This window comes from Eurypyga helias, unplaced genomic scaffold (genome assembly GCF_000690775.1).
Source record: "Eurypyga helias isolate BGI_N326 unplaced genomic scaffold, ASM69077v1 scaffold8461, whole genome shotgun sequence".
Classification (NCBI taxonomy): domain Eukaryota; kingdom Metazoa; phylum Chordata; class Aves; order Eurypygiformes; family Eurypygidae; genus Eurypyga; species Eurypyga helias.
The window spans coordinates 13,384-28,150 of record NW_010231432.1 but is presented as its reverse complement, the minus strand read 5'-3'; the positions used below and the strand labels follow the sequence as shown (position 1 = coordinate 28,150).

The 14,767-nt window shown below is 40.5% G+C and overlaps 1 protein-coding gene across 1 annotated transcript; it reads right to left on the bottom strand.

Annotated features, from left to right (window-relative positions):
- Positions 1-1,885: 1,885 nt before the first annotated feature.
- PPAT (phosphoribosyl pyrophosphate amidotransferase) lies at positions 1,886-14,217 on the bottom strand. The gene is made up of 11 exons (XM_010161075.1): positions 14,186-14,217; positions 13,980-14,046; positions 10,145-10,351; positions 8,686-8,798; positions 8,420-8,565; positions 7,538-7,610; positions 6,111-6,262; positions 4,743-4,870; positions 4,216-4,437; positions 3,320-3,440; positions 1,886-2,315 (listed from the first exon to the last, which is right to left on the bottom strand). Exons 1-11 carry the CDS (start codon positions 14,215-14,217, stop codon positions 2,140-2,142), a joined length of 1,437 nt encoding a protein of 478 aa, XP_010159377.1. The 3' UTR covers positions 1,886-2,139.
- Between the last annotated feature and the right edge of the window lie 550 nt (positions 14,218-14,767).

Genomic DNA, 14,767 nt, shown 5'->3' with positions numbered 1-14,767 from the left:
GCTCCCCGGTAACTCTTCTTCATGCATGAGAATGAGGCTAAAACAAATACAGGGAGCCAGGTGAAGAGCAAGGCGTCCCCTCCTCTGCTCACAATCCACTCGTCTCGGTGCCTTTCCCCCACAGGTCTTCCTGCCGGTGCGACGGCCGCTGGGCGGGGACAAGTACGTCACTTCCGGGGAGGTGCCGGGGCGGAGGGTGCATGCTGGGCTATGGAGGCGCCAGCGGGGAGTGAGGGTGCCGGGAGCCGGTGGTGGGAGGGGACACCGGCACTGCTGTACCGGGGAGGGTTGGTTCCATGTGAGACACGGAATGATCTGCTCGAGCCTCGGGGCGTTTTGAAGGTGACTTTATTAAAGAAACCTCTTTCGTGCCGGCGAGTGCGGCGAAGGGAGAGGAGGCGGCTGGTTCACCACCGTGAAGTTAGACATTGGCTTTCCACTGTTCCGTCACGTTGTGCAAATGATGATTCGGCACCGTTGCAGATTGGTCATACAGCAGAAACAGTTTCACAGTCAACCATTAAGGTCATACAAAGAGCAACATCTACACCCGGCGGAGTTCTTTCCCTCAGCGCGCTGCGCGTGTGTCTGTGTGTGAGCCGCAAGCGTAATAAACCCAGCTGTGGGAGAACAAGATGACGCTTGGAAAAGTATCCCTCCTTTAACTTAAGGTTTTAAAAAACAGGTACCAAAGATGAGGCATGTAGTGTATCTAAAAATTACAGCAGCAGAGCTTGTAATTCCACCTGTGGAACATGGAGGGGGGGGGAAAAGAAGCAAATCCCACCTAAGAAAGCTCCCTTCTGAATCTGTTCACCAGGGCTGTAATTCTCAACTATGTGGAAGATGATGTGGGAAGGAAGAAGCTCTTAAACGTTGCTATTTATTTTTTTTTTAACAGTGTCACAAACAATTATAAGGCCAAAATACACAATATTAAATAGAAAATCTAAAATTAAATTGCTGGTATTCAGTGAAATAACAGAGGTATACAAAACATTTTTACAATTGTGCGTAAATTTGCAATAGTTTTCAAAAGGTGCTTTTCCATTTTCAGCTAGTGGTTCACTGCCCAAGTGATCTTCATGTATACAAGTAACCATGTAATTGTGGCCAATTAAAAAATACAATTAATTCAATAGCTAATGGTTCCTCAGAACTCTCTTTTTTTAAAAAAAAAACCACATTCCATTTATTGTAATAGCAGTAATGTAGCAAAATAGGACTATACCCAAACCAACTCATAATCTTCAGAGAATACCTTGTTTCTACTGCTGAAAAGTGACCAGTTTACTTTGGATGTTGGCATACAAAAAGCACACTGAGCGTTAGCTCAGACTTCAGAAATCGTCAGGACTTAGCCTGGAGAAAACAAGATGTAAAATAGAAAAAAACGGCAGCACCACGTATTTTTTCTCCTTCCACATCCTATTGGCCACTGATAGAAGCACGCGAAGATAATGTAATTACACTGGACTTCACAAAAAGATTTTTAAAGTTTTAAAACTAGAGAGCTTTTGGCTGAGCATTTCCCTGAGTCTTCATTTTTAAAAATCATACTCTAGACACCATGTTGATAGAACCCGTTATAAAGGGCTTGATTAATAATGGCTATTTAGCTATATATGCAAAAGTTAGGTACTTCTATTCTTAAAAAGCCTAAGCAAGAACTGCTGAGGAAGCAATTTGATTGTTCAGGATCTTGTATTTTTTCCTAAGGAGAAAAGCAAACTCCACATACTCTTGCATTAAGACTTGGATAGTTTGCCATTACACCACACGGTTCACTATTTGTGAACAAGTCTAACCAGGGACATCTTTCAGGTCAAGACCTAAACAAAGAACTCTGGGACTGCTACATAATTAAAAATACTTTGGTTTTTATAATATTTTATGAGAAAATAGAAGGCACAACTGTGCATCAACACTACATGATTTTGTAGTTTAATCCGTTTACATTGTTTTCATCAGCACTTCGGACTTCTTGCAAGTCTTTACTGTAAAGATGTGTTTTAGTGACAGTAATTAGCTGTAGTAAGCTTTCCGTATTACCTAAACATAAGAAGGCTATTAGCAAGGAGGCATCTCTGACAAAGCTACATTCAACAACAGATGAACTGATGTCCATCTACTGAAAATTCACCACTCCAGCTCTACGGGATACTCTCCAGTGAGACACGCTGTGCAATGACCAATCGTGCCAACGCGCAACTTGTGGGATTTAAGGCTGTTCTCGTTGTCTTGTCTTGCCTTGATGCTCTCCTGCACGGACGACACCAGCCCTTCCACAGAAAGATAGACCACACTGTCTGCTCCTAGGAAATAAAGAATTCATCAGTTACAGCTGCAACGTTGTACCAAATGCAGTGCTTTTTGGAAACGCGGTCCCATTATCGTATGGATTATGATGTCAGGTGGATCAGCTTACCTAAAGGGAAAGGATATGGAAAATTATCAGGCCGTAACAAGCCTTGCCTTTCTCCAATTCTTTGTGTGGGGAACAGACTCACTGAAATCTAGACAGAAGGTTCTGAGTTGGCAACAAATATGCCACACATACTGCAAAAATAGAAACAGTGTCCAGAGCATGTATTAAGACTCCCTGAACTCCCTGTAGTTTCCCAGAGTTACCCTGTACTTCAGGTCTGGAAACAAATGTGTGCGTGGCTACTGCTTCCCAAATTACACACCTAGGACTACAAACCCCTGCTGGGACTTGGAGGAGGAGAAGACCATCATTTGAAAAGCAAATCTAGAGATTTGGGCATGTATTTAACATTCTTTGATTAGCTACAAATGCCACTTGTTTCAAAGTGAAATATATAAGGCAGTTAAAATTATTTACCTAAGTGTAAATTTATAGAAAAAACAGTGGGTGTTTACAAATTCCAAACATATTTTTATTAATAGATGACGGTGCGAAACGTTGACTTTTCGTTACAGGACAGATTTCCATCACATAATTTCTTCCTGGTATTTTGCCTACAGGAGCTCCTTGTTGTAAAGGGTTTCCCAGAAGAAGCTCTTAAGTATTGGAAAGCTGTGTTGTCACACCTTATTTATAACTTACAATTATGCAGTTATTCTAATGCCTTCTATTGTTTGGAGAAATATAATTCACTAAGTGTGTTAAGAAGAAGCATGTAACTAAATTGGTTTGATCCATATGGTACTCACAATGCAGAAACTGAGTGTATCCACCTTATGATGTTTTTAGTCAGTTCTGCCACTGTTGCCTTGATGTGTTGTCCTTTATTTTGATGTAGACAATAAAACACCTACAGGTAAAACCCCTCTCTCAGAAAAAAAAAGCATTTACCTATATAGTTTGCAAGATCATGAAACTCAGGTCTGTTGGCAATGAGTTCTTCTTTAGTTGGAATGTTTATTCCCATATAACAAGGAAATCTTATGGGAGGTGAAGCCACGCGGATGTGCACCTGAATAAAAAATACAGTTTCAAAACAGACTGCTGTAAGGTGAAGTCTAGCAGATCACAGCACAATGGCAAAGCCCCAGTTCTGCAAAATAATCATGAAGCACAGAACACAGCACTACACAGAAGTCACTATGGTTTAAAGTAAGATGGAGTGATTTTCAGATGCCAACACAACAGGAGAGAGAAAGACAGTTTTAGAATTGATTTTTACAATATTTCCTAATGTTATTAAAAAGTTACATCCTGATTTTGCTTTTCCTCTATGGTGTTCAATCCTTGATGCACATGTTTCAGTTTACAAAGTCAAACATTGTACAGAACATTTCTGCTCCAGGGAGAGACTTGCACACTCTGTTTCAATCAAGAAATCCTAATTGATTAAAAAATTAGTGCTCTGGTGACTTAAGGCATGTGCCTGTTTACTGCACTATGTGGTTGTACTTAATGGAGTACCACAAGTCACACTTATGTCAGGAGTACCACACCAATACCTGATTTTCTGATCTTACCCAATCTGTTTTCCATCCTCTCTTAATTTGTCAGACAATGCTTTGTAAATGGAATCCTGTTCCTCTCCCCTTAATCTCCCCAAAATCAGTCATGCAGAAGAAACTTCTCAACCTGTCTTCAGGATAAAGATGCACTCGCCATTGGGTTTTTTGCATATTTGCTCTTTTAAATGAGGAAAAAATGTACAGTACAAATGGAGACTGTGCTTTACCCTCCCATCAATCTTCTATTTACATCTGTCTTGTACTGACTGAAAATTAACTCACCTCTTTGGCTCCTGATTCTCTCAGTAGTTTTATTATGGGTGAAATGGTATTGCCCCTCACAATGGAATCGTCAATGATAACAACTCGCTTGCCTTTGAAATTATCAGACAGAACGCCAAACTTCTTTGCAACACCAAGCTGCCGTAACCTCATATTTGGCTGTATAAACGTTCTTCCTACATATCGATTTTTACAGAGTACTTCAACGTATGGCAGTCCGCACTGTAAAGAGGAGACAGTTAAACAGAATTAATATCTGTAAGCCTGGTTATCCTCACTCACTGTTTTTTAAAGCAACCTTAGGGCTTAGTATGACCTCACAGTAACCAAAGAACTTTGATATGCCTTAATATAGTGGATTAACCACAGAAAAAGGAGGTGCAGATGACTCGAAGGAGTACCCAGCGTACTCATGATATAAAGCTTTATCAATACAAAACTCTAATGGCCCGTACCATAATACCCCACTACAAAAAAAGGGTGTGTGTAAATACGCTTGGGGAAAACAAGGGCAAGTTAACATATACCTTTTGAGCATAACCAAGAGCTGCTGGGGTTGCAGACTCTGGAACAGTGCTGACCAGGTCTGCTTCCACGGGTGCTTCAATAGCAAGCTGCTGCCCGCATCTTCTCCTGACTGAATACACCATCTGACCTAAGAACAGCAAGAAGTGTTTTTCCTGGTATGCGTAATTCAGATTTCCTCTCAGTCTGCTGTACCCATTTCTGTGGCAAGTTGCAGGCACAGAAGCCCGCGAGAAAAGCTCCAGAACTGATAAGCAGTCACTCACATAAGGTAATTTTTTCTTTTTTTTTCCATAATGTCATATTCTTACATGCACATTCATATCACTACACGGAGAATTAAAATCCCATTTGCCCTAATCAGGTAACTAAAGGTCCTGTGGATGTTACAAAATCTATTTACAGGGGGAAAGAAGTAGAAATTATGCCTGCCTGTTGATAATGTGAATATCCTATTTTTAGGCTGGTTTCTCCAGCAGACAAAGTTTGTGCAATCCTGCTGTCTGCCTCTACGCACTTCCTAACTTTGAATCAGTTGGCAAAATTCACCCCAAATTTAGTAGGGTATGATAAGAGGCCTTGGATGCTTTTAAGGTCCTAAAAATTTGCAACAAAGGAGGGAACTGGAGGTACTGTGATGTGATGAGGCACAGCAAAGGATACAGCAGCAGTACTAAGGAATGTGAGAGGCTATTGAAGGGTAAGAGGATCATGAAAAAAAGGGGATGTGGAGTGAAACTGGCTTTATAAGACTGGGGAACTTTATAAGATCAACAGATGGCATGGCTGTAGAAAGCAAAGAAGAGGTGGTTTGTTATGTAGGAGAGTCCTGGCTAGTATATTGTTACTAAGACAATTTTCGAGGGCTTCTACTGAAATAATAATAAAAGCATTAGACCGACAACCCCAAGTGCTTAGACAGTGCACAGACTTACAAGTTATACTGAAAGCAACTTCCTGAAATAACCCTTTCTCGCAAAGCAAACGCCAAGATAAAGTTGCTTTGCAGATCCTATTTCATAAGTATATTTTTAAAAGTTTTCCAAGGACCAATAAACTTCCTTTCTTAAGCCTCATTTTTAAGGGATATTTCCTCTACCTTATTTGTACCTGTGGCTCTTTTCACCCCTTCCACAGGACTACGCAGGCAGCCTGACTGGGGCCGTATGTGCAGCCAGGAACAAGGTGATGTGACATGCTCCTCCTGATGAGTTTTATCCCCTCAAGAACTGTGCCAACCCATTCTGTCCCAGCCCTGCTCAGCAAGTTCACATTCACTGGTACCCTACTGTGATCCCAGATCCTTTACAGAGACATCGTTCTGTAGGAGCACTATTTAGGGAGGAGCTTTGTAAGTTACATCTTCTTACCTTCAAAAATACTGTCTGGTCTTGCAAAATAAACATATTCAAAGATGCAGAATGCTGATGGATCTCCTTCAGGTCTTGGTACAACATCCAGTGTCTGGACATCGTACCTGGATATTTTCACAATCTCTCCAGGAAGTACCTCACGATAGTACCTGGAAAGAGAAATACATAGCTTTTAGAAATGTCCTGAACCTGGATGATAGTTCTGAAACACAAACAAGATTCAACTGACAGGAAAGCGCTTCTGAACATCCTAACATGACAATTTGCTTCTGTCTTGGGATTTGACCTAGAGTGTTTTAAGACCAACACTCTAGACAAATGACCCTTACTGAAACAGTCTGGATTAATAATCAAAATCAGTAAATTAATACTTAGTACCAGAGACATATGGTATTGTTCCTCTATGTGAGACATACAGTACTTGGTCTGGTACAGGCTTAAGTGAGATTAAATACATTTTAATAATTTAGTCCTGGATCAGTAACTTTTGGATTTTAATACTTTTCAAAAATTTAGTCCTGGATCAATAATAAGAGGAGTTATTAATTAATAATAATATTAGAGGATTTTTCTCAGAACGCTAATAAACATGATAATGCCATATAAACATAATCAATAATAAATATGGTAGCCATGATTCTTATCCATATGTAGAATAAATTGTCTCAAGAAAGCCCCTGTTAGCAACAGCTAATAGTTCCTCCAAAGAGAGGGTAGAAGCTACAGCAAAAGAACACACAACACCACGCCTACAACAAAACACTGCAGAATGGAATAAAAGACCTCTAAAGTGCAGCCACCTTGTCTCCTGATTTTGCTTTACATTTCTTTTTATCCAGTAGTTGTGTTCTTAATGCAATTTTTCACCGTTTTTTATTTGAAGAGGATCCAACTTTACTTGTTAGTCTAGCCCCCAAATGCACATTTTTATGTCTGATTAGGAAATTAAATATGCTTCCTCATAATCTTGCTTACTTTAATTATGTTCTAGTTCACAACTGCCTTCCACTCCACACTTTTAAAGATCAATTAGAAACGCCTCTTAGCCTTTTTGTTTTGTCTAGAGAAAGTATCACACCTTTCTTTTCAGAGTATCTCAGCTAGAGAAGGCATGTGAATGTCATCTCGTGCTTTGGCTCTAATGGGTGTTTGCAGACATGGAAATAGTTTCCAGTGTCCACCACTTCTTTCAGACAAGGAGAGTGGCTCGTCAGCCCAGCCTGTGAGCTACCAGTGTAACCTTTCTGTAGCTGAAGAATTTTGTAATACAATGAGCAAACCACGTCCCATGCGCCCCCCAGCCCAACAAACTAATCCATGATGTCTTTCACATTATTATAGTTTATGATTTAGCAATTTGAGGTTTCATGTTCAATCGCTGCCTGAGGAGAGCCCTCAGACAGAGTGAGAACTGGGGCACTTACTCTGCGCCAATAGACAAAAAGCTACAGGATTCAGAAGAGACTACCCATCCTTCTGTTTCGCTGTTATCTTTCCCTGAAATGAAAGATTTCAGTTAGAGTCCACAATTCTTCAGTTGTGTAACACAGGGTAAGAATGCCTGTATGCTTTAAAAAAATCTTGATAATTTTTCTTGTGGTTAAAATTCCCAAGTTTTGTGAACATATGGAAGCATTTACTCCTTTGCTTTTGAACTATTTTATTTTTATACAAATTAACAGATTTTAATCTCACTTCATGGAAAACGTTGATTGGCAGACTAAACAGGAACAAAAAGAGATTTTCTGATTAATTGATTGTATGGTGTTTCATTACCATACTAAGCATGACTTGGAATTTAGAAATACATTGCCAGTAATCCAGCACTTTTCAGCCACCTTACTACAGGAGAAAAGAAGAAACCAGATTTGTTTCTGGACTGGACATAGTCCTGAGCAACTGGCACTAGCTGTCCCCGCTTGAGCAGGGGGGTTGGACCAGATGACCCCCAGAAGTGCCTTCCAACCTCAGCCATGCTGTGAGTCTGTTCATCCCTGCATTCCCGTTTAGGTGACGTTAATTAAATGTTCACAAATATGCTATTACAGTTGGGCTGCCTAATTCTGATGCTGTCATCAGGCGACTAGGATTCCCCTTTGCTGGGAACAGAAAGGATGTTTGCAGACACCACACACATTATTTTTTCCTTACCAACTTTTTTTTTTTTTTTTTCATTTTCAAACTGAATTTTGCATCACATATTCCTACATCCACCTTAGGAAGTGTAGCTTTACTTATACCAGTGATTTCAGGCACAAACTATATATATACATATATATGGATATGAATATATATGTATGGTTTACCTTTTCCATTCATGTCCCCTACTGGAATAAGGCGACCAATGCAGAGTGGGCGATTCCCATATGGATCACGTACTGCATAGATTATGTCTTTATGCATAATTAGCAATGAATATGAAGTTGGAGTTTCATTCATTAAATTTTTTATTCTGAAACGAGACATAGGTGAACATAATGGTGTGTCACACAAACAGCTGTGTGCATTTACAGCTGCGTATCGTGCTGAGATCAGACTGCTGTTCTTGATTGTAAAACCCAGCCTTCCTCACCTTGCTACCCAGTCGGCTGTATCGTCATTTTCTAGGGGAGGTGTGAAAGCCAGCAGCTGGGTGATCAGTTCACTGTCAGAACTGGTCGACAGTCCTACACCGTGTCGCATAAGCTTTTAAGACAGAACAAAAGTGTTACCAACATTAAAAAAAAAAAAAAATCCAACGTCACACTGCTCAGATTTTAATCTAACACCTTTGTGCAATGAACATATCAGTGCTTCAGGTGATCAGATCATAACAATGTCAGGTTTCTTCCAACAAACCAAATATGTAAAAAGAGCTGGTACAATCGTCTATGCTTGGTACTACATTTCTCCCTTTGCACCTCATTCCTTTGCTCCATATACAACCCAAATTAATCCCACCAGGTAATATTCAGGGCATAAATGAATGTTTGAGCCGTTTCATCAGCTTTGTGCTTCTGCTTGCTCTGGGAAGAGAGTTAAACATACAAGGGAAAATATTACCTATAGCCGGTACAGAAGGAGGTGTCAAGGCAGAATGGTGGTTTGGGCACAAAGCAACAACAGAAAGAGAGGTGTGAAGGAAAGCAGTGGGATTAGGAAGTGAATTCCCACAACGTAAAGTTTGCGAGACCTGGTCAATCAAGTTGTTCTGCCTTGGTGTATTTATGCTGCTAAGGGAGAAGACAGTCTGCAACCTACCTAGCCAACTACCACAACCCATTCAATGCCGTACGCATTACAGTTCCTAATTTTTATATTTAGAAGTCATTTTAGATCTCATGTAACTGATTCTCCGCTCTCCATCTACACTTCCTCGCCACTGTTTTTTTCTCCCATCCACTCATACCCTCGTGGCTCTGATTAAAGACGGGCTAGGTTCCTTTCAGCATGCCAGACATTTGCTTCGCTTCAATGCCAATGTCCTCTCACTTTTGGATGGAACACATCTCAGAAGAGATTTCACAATGAAACCTCTGTTAAATTTCGGTTTGGTTCTTTAACACAGACCCTCCTAGCCAAACACGCTACCGAATTTGTCATTTGTTGGTTTATGTCCTGACAGTGCTCATGACCAATTTTGCAAGCCAGAAATACACACAAAGACAATATTGCAAACCAGACATTTCATATTACAATCACCTCACCTTATTAGGCCTCTCCTAACTCTAAGCACATGATTTGCTCCTTCTAGCAGCCGCCACAAAGGAACAGAGCTTCAAGCCAAGCTACCTTTTGTCATGGTTGAGTTAGCTTTCTCATTTAATCAATAGGAACGTGACCGTCAGTCTAGAGGATTCGTGAATTATCCCCTGTGACAGTTACAAACGCCTCCTCTTCCCAGGGTGTTTTTTCCCCCCAGAATGATCACAGGGCTCTTTCACTTCCCCAAGCAGTTTGGTATTAAGGAAAAGTCATAGCAAACTTATTGCTCATTGCTCCCTCATACTCAGAAAGAAGCGATGCCAGAGCCTCCCAAAGGAGATACCAACCTTCCTCCTGAGTCGTACAGCGTTTGTTAGCTCCCCATTGTGTGCCACAGCAATCTTCCCATGAAGAGTCTCTACGACAAAAGGCTGGCAGTTCTGCAGCTCAGAAATTCCCGAGGTGGAGTATCTCGTGTGCCCAATACCGAGGTTGGAAACGTACAGCTTCTTCAGGCTGTCTGCGTTGAAGACGTGATTTATAAGACCCATTCCCTTTGGGAGAAAAAGCAAAAAAAATCTGTTTGGTTTTATTTTCCAGGCAACTTCCTCATTTCTCCTTAGGTTTGTTTTTGGTACAGCATTAATGCAAGCAACTTTAAGAGAAAGGCTAATAACCTGAAAGACATGAGGAAGAAAGAAGCTGAGTAGTTGTGACAGCGATATATCAGATCCCATGACCCTTGATTTTAAATAAAGCAATACACATTTTTGTGCTGAGAATTTTCATAGATCAATCTATTCCCTGACTGAAAATACATCTTCTGAAAAACCCTACTGAACTGTGTTGTTCAGAATACCAGGAAAAAGACTGCTAGAAGTCAGGCAAAGAAGAAAAAAGTTGCAAGAAGGAAATTCTACATAGAGAAAACCTTTTACAAGTTAGCAGTATATTGGATTTCCTTTTATACTGGGTCCACGATAACATTCATTAGATTCCACTCTCATTCTTGCCAATGTCAGAAGCAAAGCTTTTCTCAAGAGGTTTTATTGTTTTCTTAGAATAAACTTTTCATATAGCCACGTTGCCTTCTGTCTAAAGCAGAAACCCATCAAAACCTTTTAGGCAGCCGTCAGGAGCTTCTTTTGGCAGCAAGCACTATGTGAGACAATTAAGAGCAAGATTAGTCTGAAAAGGCTGCACAGAGAGTAGAAATTAAGACGGGATTCCAAGCCCTCCTACAAACTCCTGCTTCTGCCGCTACCTGTGGATATATGTACATCCTTCTATGCTTGGTTTCCCCCTCACGTGTGGTAATTGTGATAAACATAACAGCACACATGACAACACTCCTCTAGGACTTCAAAGATACATGGGAGAGGGCTGAAGCTGTGAATGGTTCATAACCTGTCCTGTAGGTACAATAACAAGAGAGTAGGATGGGATGGGAAGGATGGAAATCAGTGGAACTGCTTCCAGAGCTCAACCAAAAGAGCTTAAAGAGAGCTCAGCTTTAGGGTATTTTCTGCTGCGATGGCTATAGAGTCAGAACACCAGGAGGCTGTGCTTGTACACGTGTTTTAGGATACTTAGCACGTTAAAAAGTTACTGCCTCAAACTGTCAAACTGGTTTAAGTTTGCTTTAATCGTTCAGCAAACGTTATGCCAGATCAATGATCATCTTCTGTCTCGCGGATGACATAAAGGTGGTCTAGAGTCTATGTCATGTGCTCATGAATGCGCAGAAATGCAACCATGCACTCTTACTTAGGCAAGCTTTATCCTTACAGGAGATCTGGCAGTTCACAGGTCTAGTATTAAGGGATGTGGCCACGTTAAGCATTGCAATAGCTTAAATAAGCAATGTTGTGTTAAACCAGATTTGGTTACACAAGTACATAATCTTTTAATTGCAGTTTGAAATAGTCTTCTCATTTAAACTGCACTGGTGTGGGATGATGAATGTGAATTACACCAGTACAAAAAGTTCCCAAAGAAGACAATCTTATGACTGTTTTATACAAGGCCTGGTACGTGCCAGAACATGACAGTGGTCTGATGAATAGCTACTTTAATACATTTTTCTGCATATCCAAGTGTGAAACAATCTGACAAAGTCTTTCTTCTACTGGCATCACTATGTCTATACAAGAGATTTAAGTTTTTCCACATCTGACAGTAATGTTTTGTTACACAAATCTAGCTGAAAGGCTCTGACAGACGAATCTGTACGAGACTTTCTGGAAGAGTTTAAAACAAAGGATTAATAGCCTTTGTCAAGGGCTATTAATCCACAGTTAAAGGCTAAAAACGATCAGAAGGGAAGAGGTACTCATGCCTTGCTGTTCCAGTTCACACTGTAATAACTGTTGACAAAGGTGAGTTTTCATGGAAGCACTGGGTAGTAAATCAGTGCAGTGAGAAGCAGTCACCTTTTCCATCCTGTTGGCTCTGCTATGAAGAGGAGGCAACCGGAGTTTGGAGGGCAAATGGATACAGTAGCATCTTTGCTGCTGACATTTTTATGGACTAGTTTTCAAGTCAGAGTCCTAAATATATTTTCCCCAGTGTAACAGACCCAAATGTTTGTTACATTAGCACCACTTCCAGGATTAAAGAAGTAATATAAATTGTACTCCACAGGCTCTTTATTACTCTGTAGTTATTACGGATTTTAAAAGTGCTGTAGCTCAGAAACGTATTTCAAGGAAAAAAGAAACCATCACATACTCTGCAACTATTAAAATATCAAAGCTGATGAGATAGTCAAATAAATTCTTAGCATGACAGCAAAGTATTGCATCTCAGTAACATGGAAACACTACAAATTACGGTATCACCTGCTGGAAGTTCGTTCTGAGAAGCTCTTCATTAGGGGATATATACAGAAGCCCACTTTAAAGAAGGTGGAATTCCTGTAAATCACATACTCTGCAACTATTAAAATATCAAAGCTGATGAGATAGTCAAATAAATTCTTAGCATGACAGCAAAGTATTGCATCTCAGTAACATGGAAACACTACAAATTACGGTATCACCTGCTGGAAGTTCGTTCTGAGAAGCTCTTCATTAGGGGATATATACAGAAGCCCACTTTAAAGAAGGTGGAATTCCTGTAAACCTTTTTTTTTTTCAGGAATGAAGAACAGATAAAGTGATGCTGAAGCTGAGAAAAGCTGCATTTAAAAGTGTGTGTGCGCGTGCGTGTGAGAGAGAATCAGGCTGTAAGTAACAGGAGAGGGGAAATGCCTGCAGAGGTGACAAACATGATGCTTGATGAGACAAGATTTTGCACGAGGCATTGAGCAGTCATGCATAGATGTACATGCTGCTGCAGCAACACAGTTCTTACTCTTGGACTCATTTGAACAGCTTAATTAATCTCCCTCAGAGATCTCTGAACATGAAGACAAACTGCTTTCTGATTGCGGCCAGAGAACACACATCAAGAATTGTCCCATGGTGATTGTGCTGATGCAATTTTATTTCCTGTTCTTCCTTATTTCCTTCCTTTCTGCTCTTCTTTATTTCCCTGCTTTTCCAGGATGGAATAGGCAGATCATTATTTTATTCCTGATCACTATTCGATACAGAACAGGCAGAAATACCCCCAGGTATTCTCCTGACGTAATACTTTCAAGGTCTTTTTATGTCTTTTAACATCCCCTGGGATTCTCTCAGCTCAAAGAAAGACTGTGTGACCTTCTCAGGCTTCCATTCAATCTTTTATTCTGTTTATTTTTACCTATGGGTAAAGTAGCTGCCACGTCCTTCAGTCTCACTAAGGCAAGATTAGCCATCCCCCTTTCCTTGTGCATAGCCTCTAAGTGTATTTCTTTTCTCTTGATCTCAAGTTGCAACCGTGCTCCAGCGTTAACACCTTAGGTGCGGGGTGACTTCGGTATGTAGCTTTTGTGACATCAATAGCCTGATCTGGATACTTCTGTGTGTCTGCCACTGCGTACGTGGATACACCCAGTGGGATAATGATGGCGTATTGGTTCTAAACATTCACTTAAGACAGAAATTGCACAAATAACAGAATGAGATACTACCACTCAGAAAACCAAAACAGTCCATCAAAACATGTTACTTTCCCTCTAATTATTCCATTTCCTAGCTGAAACAAACTTTCATGCACCTCAGTTAGGCATCTATAAAACAGTCATTTGCATTTTACCTTGTGCACTTTGAATGCCTGGGATGACTCTCCATCACTCGTCACAATTCCAGCACTCTCCTGGCCCCTATGGACAAAATATAATTAACATAAAGCACTGAAATGGTTAGAATGAAAAGCTTTAACATACAATGGATGGGGGGGGTTTCATCTGTTTTTTACAACATGGAATTTTAATGTAAGCTTGTTTGTTGAATTTATTTTACAGGCTTGTAATCAAAACTGGTTTCTTGCCCATGTTATGCTTTATTTCAAAACAGTCACATAAGGTTTGTGCCTAAGCCCACTGAATTCAGTAGGAATCTTTCCACTAATAAGCACTGGCTCAGGCTCGTACTGCAGTCCTATTTCAGTGTGGGCATAAAATAACAGCAGATGCTTAATCTGAAAAGCCACTTTGCAGTGATAGTCTAGGCTCTGGTAGTAGGCTCTATAGAACTACTCTATTTCTGCTTTGGGTTGGCGAGGGGTGTAAAGAAAATGATGGTTTTACTTAAGGGAATGCACTGTCTCTTCCACTGGTCACCTATGCAGAAGCTTTTGCATCCTAACACTTAAGCAGTCAAGCTAGTAGTGACACCTCTAAAAGGTATATGGACCCTCTGATAAAAGTGTGAGTGCATAAAACCAGTATCGGGCATCACAGCTTCTGAACTCAAGCAGAACAAGCCTGGTGTATGGCGTCACTGCCAATGGAAAGACTTCTCTTGCAGCAGACCAGGCTCAGGCTGGCAGTTGTGCTTTGCTGAGCAGGAGCTGTATCAGCTGAAATGACAGAATCCTCCCCA